At 39.4% G+C, this 8,591-nt stretch overlaps 2 protein-coding genes and 1 pseudogene across 2 annotated transcripts; 2 read left to right on the top strand and 1 right to left on the bottom strand.

Annotated features, from left to right (window-relative positions):
- Positions 1 to 103: 103 nt before the first annotated feature.
- On the top strand, positions 104 to 2,859 carry LOC106380221 (annotated as a pseudogene).
- A 459-nt stretch (positions 2,860 to 3,318) lies between these two features.
- Positions 3,319 to 4,262, top strand: LOC106380080 (early nodulin-93). Its single transcript, XM_013819901.3, has 4 exons — positions 3,319 to 3,556; positions 3,659 to 3,720; positions 3,856 to 3,931; positions 4,039 to 4,262. The coding sequence occupies exons 1-4, from the start codon at positions 3,469 to 3,471 to the stop codon at positions 4,140 to 4,142; spliced, it is 330 nt and encodes a 109-aa protein (XP_013675355.3). The 5' UTR covers positions 3,319 to 3,468; the 3' UTR covers positions 4,143 to 4,262.
- A 139-nt stretch (positions 4,263 to 4,401) lies between these two features.
- On the bottom strand, positions 4,402 to 8,591 carry LOC106382658 (receptor-like protein 52). Its single transcript, XM_013822697.3, has 2 exons — positions 5,695 to 8,591; positions 4,402 to 5,156 (listed from the first exon to the last, which is right to left on the bottom strand). The coding sequence occupies exons 1-2, from the start codon at positions 8,288 to 8,290 to the stop codon at positions 4,738 to 4,740; spliced, it is 3,015 nt and encodes a 1,004-aa protein (XP_013678151.1). The 5' UTR covers positions 8,291 to 8,591; the 3' UTR covers positions 4,402 to 4,737.

Raw genomic sequence — 8,591 nt, forward strand, 5'->3', positions numbered from 1 at the left:
GAAATATTATATCCAAACCTATTAATCATTCAATATATAAAAAAAATCAATTAACTGAAATCTATATTTTTAAATACAAGAAACTTAAAAAATGAAATTTTTTTTCTTTTAAAATTTAAATATCCGAACCCGATTCAAAATAACTGAATACGAATTAAAAATACATGAACTCGACCCGAAGTACAGAAATTCCTGAACGGGTTCTCTATCCCTATATTGAAATACCCGAATGGGTATCCGAACGCCCTTAGTTCATAGCAAAAACACATTATTACCGAATTATGAATTTAGTCCGACTTGTGACAATTGGGTAGCGATCAAGGAAACCCAATGAATCATGACTTCTTAAACCTCTTTAGTAGTTAATGCAGAATCCATCTTTAGTCAGTTGACCTGGATTTAACCTCAAATCTGCAGATTTTTATTAATTGTTATAAAGATTTATGTTTGGTTTGTAATCACTAGAAGTTGTAGGAAACATTTAATGATACGTGTTTTGTGCTTCTTCTGTGTTTAATTAAAATGTAAAAATGTTTAATCAAAATAGCTTTGTAAGATCTCTATAAGTTATGTAGCTGGAAATATTTAAAGATATGAAATGACAAACATATAATCTAAATCTTTTTCTAAAACGAGAAAAACAGATGGAAAAACTAGCCGCATTGAGAATGTTGTTAACCTTAACGATTCTATGTTTCTTCTACAATGGAGTCCATGGAACAGCTTCTCTAGAGATTGATATGAAATTAAAGGCTCTTAACAAGCCTGCAATGAAGACGATCAAAGTATGAATTGGTTATGAATTCAAATATATTACCAATTGTATTATAGCGTGTATCTTCTTGTCTTTGATATCTCAGATCGATTATTTATTCATAGAGCGAAGATGGAGATATAATATATTGTGTGGATATCTATAAACAACCTGCTTTTGATCATCCCGCTTTAAGAAATCACAAGCTTCAGGTAAACAACTCTACTCACGTGCGCCATTTTGTTCATGCACACGCATGCACGAATCAAATACAACAAAAGAACTCTACAAGTTGTTTCTTTACGCGGTCTACATTTATGCATGCAGATGAAACCGAGTATGGAACTTGGTTCAAGGGAGACAAATAGTCCAAATGATGGGTCTTCAAAACTGGTTACATCCCAGATTTGGACCCAATCTGGTCAATGTCCGGTAGGAACAATACCAATTCGTAGAGTCAGTAGGGAAGACATAAGCAGGACCTCCTCACCATCTAGCTTTGGAAGAAAACCTCCTCACATATACAATACTCTAGAAAAAGCACACCAACACAAGGCTAATACCAATTCAACTGCTGGAAAAAAACACAACCCTCGTCCGAAAAACCGTTCGGTATGTAAATTATATGCGGTTGTTTCCTTTAATATATAGCTTGCGGTCTTGGTATACACTACAAAAAAGAATGATTATGGGCACAAAATTTATTGTACCTATAACCAATATTTTGTAGCTTGGTGATCAATAGCTACGCATAGAAACAATAAAATTTCTTAGCGTTTAGCTTATTTGATTTACATTAGTTATTAATTTGTATAGATGACACGATTAGCTTTTAACTTACATTTACTACAACAAATATCATTTCCATTCTTGACCAAAATATTATACTTCCCAGCCAGTAAATTAACTAAGATCTTCCTATGTTTAGCTAAACAAACTTCTTCTTTGTTGATGTGATATAGGAAGCAATGTTTTTCGCAGTAGGGTCCAACTATCTAGGCGCTCAAACCAATATAAATGTTTGGAATCCATCAGGAGTTCAAAAGAGCGACTACAGCTCCGCCCAAATGTGGTTGCTTGCTGGTCATAGAAGCTGGTTGGATGGTAACAAAAAAAGATTAGGCCTAGATATATTATAGCTTGCTTTAAATGTTAAACCGTTAACCAGTCACCATAAACTGTTCCCATATAACATTTTAGGTGAATCCACGTGTTTTTGGAGACAACCGCACACGGTTCTTTGCCTACTGGACCGTAAGTAACACTATGACATGACTGTAGACATCAAATTCACTTTTATGAATTTACAATTAGTCTTTGGAATTGAGTTTGCAGAAAGATGCCTACCGTAAAACAGGTTGCATCAACCTCTTATGCTCGGGCTTTGTGCAAACAAGTAAACATTTAGCCTTAGGAGCAGCGATAGAACCTGTTTCAAGTAGCGGGCATGAGCAATATTACATAACCGTTAAAATATACCAGGTAATTTTTTTTTACTAATATATTCATCCTTCCAATTCTATGTACTCTTTTATAGTATTTAGTATCTGGTGAGCATTATTCTAACCCTGATGCTCTATCTTGGACCGTGTTTCCAGGATTTGCAGAGCAAGAATTGGTGGCTGGCGAGCCACGACAACGTGTATGGATACTGGCCAAGTGCAATCTTTAAACACCTACCACAGGGTGCCACCGCCGTGCAGTGGGGTGGAGAAGTCTATAGTCGTAACGTGAGGAAAAAGCCACACACCAAAACTCCAATGGGAAGTGGAGAGTCGCCAATTCAACTCTTTGGCAAGGCTTGTTACCACACTTTCATAAGGATTAAAGACGCTTCCATGCAGCCCAAGTATCCTATGCCCCTTGCCGAGTTCTCGGATGAGAACCAGTGTTACACTACGATTCTCCACAAGGAAACAAACGTGTCGGAGCCGTATTTATACTTCGGAGGGTCTGGTCAGAGTCCTCTCTGTCGTTGACCTCAGTCTTCAGTTTCATAGTTTGCTCATGACTTGTCTGATCTAGAAAGAATAAAAGAGATTGTTAAATTATAAGCTTATGAAATCTGAAAATTATAATAAGAATGATCAAACACTAAGGACTAATCGTTGATGATGAACTAACGTAGAAAGTCAAATGGCGAATTTAAATGTTGGATTTCGTAGAAAATAAAACATCACACACAATAGGTTCGGTTTTAAATTAAAACCACTTTTTGTATTTCGGTTCGGTTTTAATTGATTCGATTTTACCGGAATGAACACTCCTACACAATATGAAATAAATAAATCAAATCCGTTTTGGAATTTGACAGTTTTCTTAAACATTTTTGTACCCATTATATTGTTTTAAAAATAAAAAAAAATAGAGAGAAAATGTGCAAAATTAATGGCCGTATAAATACAAAAAAAATATTGCTGAAAACCATTCACAGATCTAATAAAAATTTAAACTAATTGGTTAAATAAAATCAAAATTTATAGGAAGTGTGTATTTACTTGAAAAGGTCCTTTTCCGATAGCGATACAAGTCTCTGCCTAAAATAAAGATTAATTAGGAAAGCTAGATGCTTTTTGCAAAATAACAAATAATATATAAATAAATAAAACTATGTGCGTTACATTGTTTTGGCGAACGGAAACAAATCAAAAAGCAAAATCGTGTCCCGTCTCCCTCATTCTCACCTCAAAAATCGAATCGAAAACCGGTCTGAAATGGTTAACCGGAGTCAGCAGAGCCTCTTCCTCATCGGATCTCCCGACGAGACCGATAAGATCAAGCGAGCCGAAACCTCCCAGCAAGGTCTTCTTCTTCTTCTCCTCCTTTTGTCTTATTAATTTTCCTTTTACAATCTCGCCACAGTGAAAAAAAAATGATTTTGATTATTCTGCAATCGTGATGTAGCCGGAGCTATTGCCGGAGCTAAGGCAGCCGCCGTTGCCGCCGTGGCTAGTGCGATTCCCACGGTAATCTTTTTTTTTTTCATAAAGGATTATAATTGATTCTAATTAGTTTATAGATTGGTTTAGATTCATAAAGTTACATTCTTTATAATAAAATATGAAAAATTGAAACATAAAGGCTTCGCCTTTGTTTAACAGTTGGCTGCGGTTCGTGTCTTCCCATGGGCTAAGGCTAACCTCAACTACACTGCTCAGGCTCTCATTATATCTTCAGGTTAGTTCTCTATCAACTCTTACAAGTAGAAAAAGATACAAGCTTTAACATGAATGTAATGTTCTTGTATTGTTTTCTTTTGTGAAATGGGTGATGATTGGAAACAGCATCCATCGCTGCGTTCTTCATAACTGCGGATAAAACTATTCTACAAGGTGCAAGGAGGAACACCGAGGCTCAAATGAAGAAAGTTCAGCAAGAGTCTAAGTAAACTTCTTTATTATCATCATGTAACTCAAATCAGTGACACATCTTTATGCTTCTCTGTATGCGTTTTGCTTTGGTTCTAAATAAGAGATATAACGAGTTTATAAAAGACCATTTTCATGCACTTATTCTCTCTTTGTTTGGTTAGTAGTTAATACTCTTTCTTTCCACAAAAATAGATCAGACGTAGAAAATAATTTATTTCACAAAGATAGTTGAGTTTATTGAATTACTATTGGCTATAAGTTATTGGAAATTGACAATTACAAAAAAGTAATATGTTTATAATATTTGTTATTGTGTTTTATTAATATATGTTACAACTTACAACAAGAGAATAGCTGCTTGAAGCCTTTGCTTTGGATAATACAAAACATGAGTACCAAAAAAAACCTAAAAGGTTTCTAAATACATTTGTACACACACTATCAAAAAAGTAGCAACCTCAAAGCTGTGGTTATTGATTACACAACACCTAGTTCTTCATCTTCTAACTTGTCATGTCGCCTAATCAACTAAGTAGTAGTGCCGTACTGGTGCTTTATTGTACACACTCTCTAGCTCCAAACAGTAGCAACCTTCAAGCTGTGATTATTGATTTATACAAAACCTAGTTCTTCATCCTCTATCCTTTTACTTGTCCTCCTACCAGATAAACTAACGAGTAGAGGCGCCTCATGTGCCTCTGTTGCAATCTTTTTTGTCTCCCCATGTACTTGTTGGCGAAGCATATATAAGACCTCCTTCATGGTAGGTCTGTTACCAGGCAGTGTGTTAGTACACATTAGACCTAGCTGGAACACGGTTGTCATCTCCTCTGTGTTGGAAGGTTCTTTGATGTCCTCATCGAAAGCCTCTTCAATCGGTTTGCCAGATTGGTAATGTCTCCATGACCAATCTGCCAAGTTTGTATGTTCGTCTCCTTTGTTTCCTTCTCTTCCAGTCACCAGCTCTAGCAAAACTACCCCGAAGCTGTACACATCAATCTTTTCATCCACCTTTGATGTGTATGCGTATTCTGCAACATAAATATGTTAGAGATCACATAATAATATAGGCCTAGGATTTTTGTCCTAAAACTGGAATTTTCTGTAGTTTGGTTTGATTCGGTAGGTTATTCCAAAAAAAAAATCGGTTTTCGGTTCAATTCGCAATCGGTTCTTAAAAAAAAAATATATATATATATATATATATATAACCAAACCATAACAAAAATCCGAATCAAACTAACCAAAATTAACTGTACTTATCCAAAATTTTAACAAAAACAAACCAAAATCTAACTGAACTAAAAAACTTCAGTAAAATTTTCAAAAACTGAACAATCCGAATATCGAACCGGATTTTATTTCGAGTTAATTCAATAAAATTTATGTTGAACTGATCTAACCAAAAACCAAACTACCCAAACCGAATAACCCGAATCGAATAACCCGAACTAAACGCTCCACAAGCCTACAATAATGATATGTATACAGGACCTTAATCTAAATGTATCTTCGACATAGAATAAGATTTGATGGGTCTGTCTGAAGAATGTTTTTACAAGTAATTACCTGGAGCAATGTAACCGAAGGATCCAGCAACAACTGACATGGTATGAGGTTCTTGGTTTTGCTTAACCAACAATTTAGCCAACCCAAAATCCGCAATTTTGGCGTTAAAAACATAATCAAGCAAGATGTTGCTCGACTTAACATCTCGGTGTATGATCGCAGGACTACAATCATTATGCATATAGCAAAGCCCTTGAGCTGCTCCCACCGCGATATTCAACCTCTGTGCCCAGTTCAAGCTATTATCCTCTACAGTGCCTCTCTTCTTCTTACCGTGTAGCCACTGATCCAAGCTCCGTTTCTCCAGATACTCATACACCAGAAGCTTTGAATCCTCTCGAGATATACAACACAGTAGTTTCACTATGTTCGCGTGCCTGATCGTTCCGAGAATCTCGACTTCAGCGAGAAACTCCTTCTCTAGGTTCTTGTCGAGTTTCTTCTTGTTCCATATCTTCTTCACGGCTACGTACTGTCCCGAGCCTTCGATGAAGATCTTGTAGATTTTCCCCGACCCGCCGCTTCCTATTACATTGTGTTCCATCAGGTTCGACACGATGTCGGAATCTACAAAATCTACTCTGTGAAATGAAGTTAGCTTCCACGTCTCTAACCCTTTCCTCCTTCTTCGTTTCCTTGTGTAGTCCCTAACCACAAAGAACGTCCCAAGCAAGGTGATGGCAAGGAGGAGAATTGCGATGACTAGAATCATCGCGAAGATGTTCCCCGGCAACCCTTTTGCTCTCCGCATCACTTTCCGACAATCCGGTAAGTTAAGAACCGGTTTGTCCGCACAGAGATTGGTGTTGTTAAAGAAACTTCTCTCGTAAGCAAGATTATCAAGCTGGTCGGGGACTTCCCCGGTGAGCCTGTTTGAAGACAAGTTAAGCGTAGTGAGCTTCAAGTTCCCGATCTCCGGCGGGATCACGCCGGAGAATCCATTCTCCGAGAGATCAAGATTCAGCAAATGCGGCAACGATCCTAAACCTCTCGGAATCTTCCCGGAGAGCTTGTTCTTTGCTAAGTTTATCGTCGTCAACGACTTCCACGAGACGATCTCGTCAGGCAACTCACCGGAGAGGTTGTTGTCATCGAGGAAGATTGATATGAGATTCGAAAGAGATGTTAACTCCTTCGGTATCTCGCCGGAGAAACCGTTGTTCCCGGCTTTGAACTCCGCTAGAGAAGACCAAGAACCGATTGTACTCGGAATCTCGCCGGAGAAGTTATTGTTATCTATCTCAATCCTCGAGAGGTTCCACGCGACTCTCTCCGGTAAGTTTCCGGTGAAGGAGTTGTTGCTCACCTGTAAGCTGTACATATGGGGAGCAGTCCAGATCCGGGAAGGAAACTCGCCGGAGAAGTTATTGTTCTGTAGCTGAACCGTGAGGAGAGACTTACAGTCCCCGAGAGAATCTGGAATTAGGCCGGTGAGTTTGTTAGAGTATACAACTACGCCGAGAAGACGACCTCCGTTGCAGAGATTCTCCGGTAATTTCCCGGTTAACTGATTCTCCGATACTTCGAAGCTCTCTAAATTTGAATTAAACCCGGTTTCAACCGGTATTTCTCCGGTTAACTTGTTGGTGAAGAGTTTCAAATCAATTAATCTCGGTAATTTCGCGATAACCGACGGGATTACTCCGGTTAACTGGTTATTGAACAGGTTTAGATACTCTAATTTCGTCAGATTACCGATTGATTCCGGAATCGAACCGGTTAAGTCGTTGGCGGAGAGATCAAGCGCTACCAAGCTCGTCGCGTTAATTGATTTCGGGATCTCTCCGATAAAGTCATTAGCGTAGAGAAGGAGATCGGTTAGATTCTTCAACCCGAGTAACCCGCCCGGGATCCGACCCGTTAGTTTGTTAACAGATAAGTCCACGTGTTCGAGATCCGTCAAGCTCCCAAAATCAACGGCCGAGATTTCCCCGATGAGATTCATCTCCGTTAGCCACAAGTACCTCAGCTTCTTCAACTTCCCAAACTCCGCCGGGATCTTCGCCGGCAGAAGCTTATCGTTGTACGACATTCGAAGCTCCTCGAGGTCGGATAAGTCCCCGATCTCCGGCGGAAACGTGCCGTCGTACTCGCTCTGGTAGAGATTCAGCACCTTGAGATTCGAGAGGAGTCCGATCGTCTTCGGGATGTCGCCGGAGAAGCCGGTGGCGCCGAGGTCGAGATACTCGAGGCGGCGCGAGAGGCGGTGGATGTCGGCGGGGAGTGTGCCGTTGAAGTTGTTCTGGGAGAGATCGAGGTGCCGGAGCTTCGTGCAGTTGTAGAGAGCCGTCGGAAACTCGCCGGGGAAGTAGTTATACGATAGATCGAGAAAATCGAGGTTTGGGAAGTCGCATATGCTCGTCGGAACGGCGACGGTGAAGTTCTGGTTCTTGAAGTTTATTCCGGTGACTTTTCCGGCGGCGCAGGTGATTTTTGGCCAATGGCACGGAGATGACGTGGCGTTCCATAGGCGGAGAGACGGTGGGTGGCCGAGGAGGCGTTTCAGGTTAAGAAGCGTTGACCGTTCGTCGAGCTGAGATATTACGGTTAAGGGGGTGGAGGTTAGGAAGAAGAGGAGTAAGGGTAAAATGGTCATTTTGATTTGATTGTTAAGGTTTTTTTTTTCCGGGAAGTTTCGGGGAACCAATGCTGACTGCTAAATGGGAACGCAAGTTCGAAGAAGCTGAGGTCTTATAACATTGTGAATGGTGTGATTTGGTGAGGTCAGTCTGTGATGTTTCAAGTCACTTGCTCTTTTTTAATTGTTTATAGGTAAACGTCTAAGATTCGTTTTGTATCTAGATGTATAAATGAATATAGTGTTTTCTTTTTACTTTCTTGTATCTCATTTTTGATAGCTTATTTGGTTAACAAGTGTTTTGTTTGGAAAAATGTTA

Source organism: Brassica napus, chromosome A2 (assembly GCF_020379485.1).
Source record: "Brassica napus cultivar Da-Ae chromosome A2, Da-Ae, whole genome shotgun sequence".
Lineage (NCBI taxonomy): Eukaryota > Viridiplantae > Streptophyta > Magnoliopsida > Brassicales > Brassicaceae > Brassica > Brassica napus.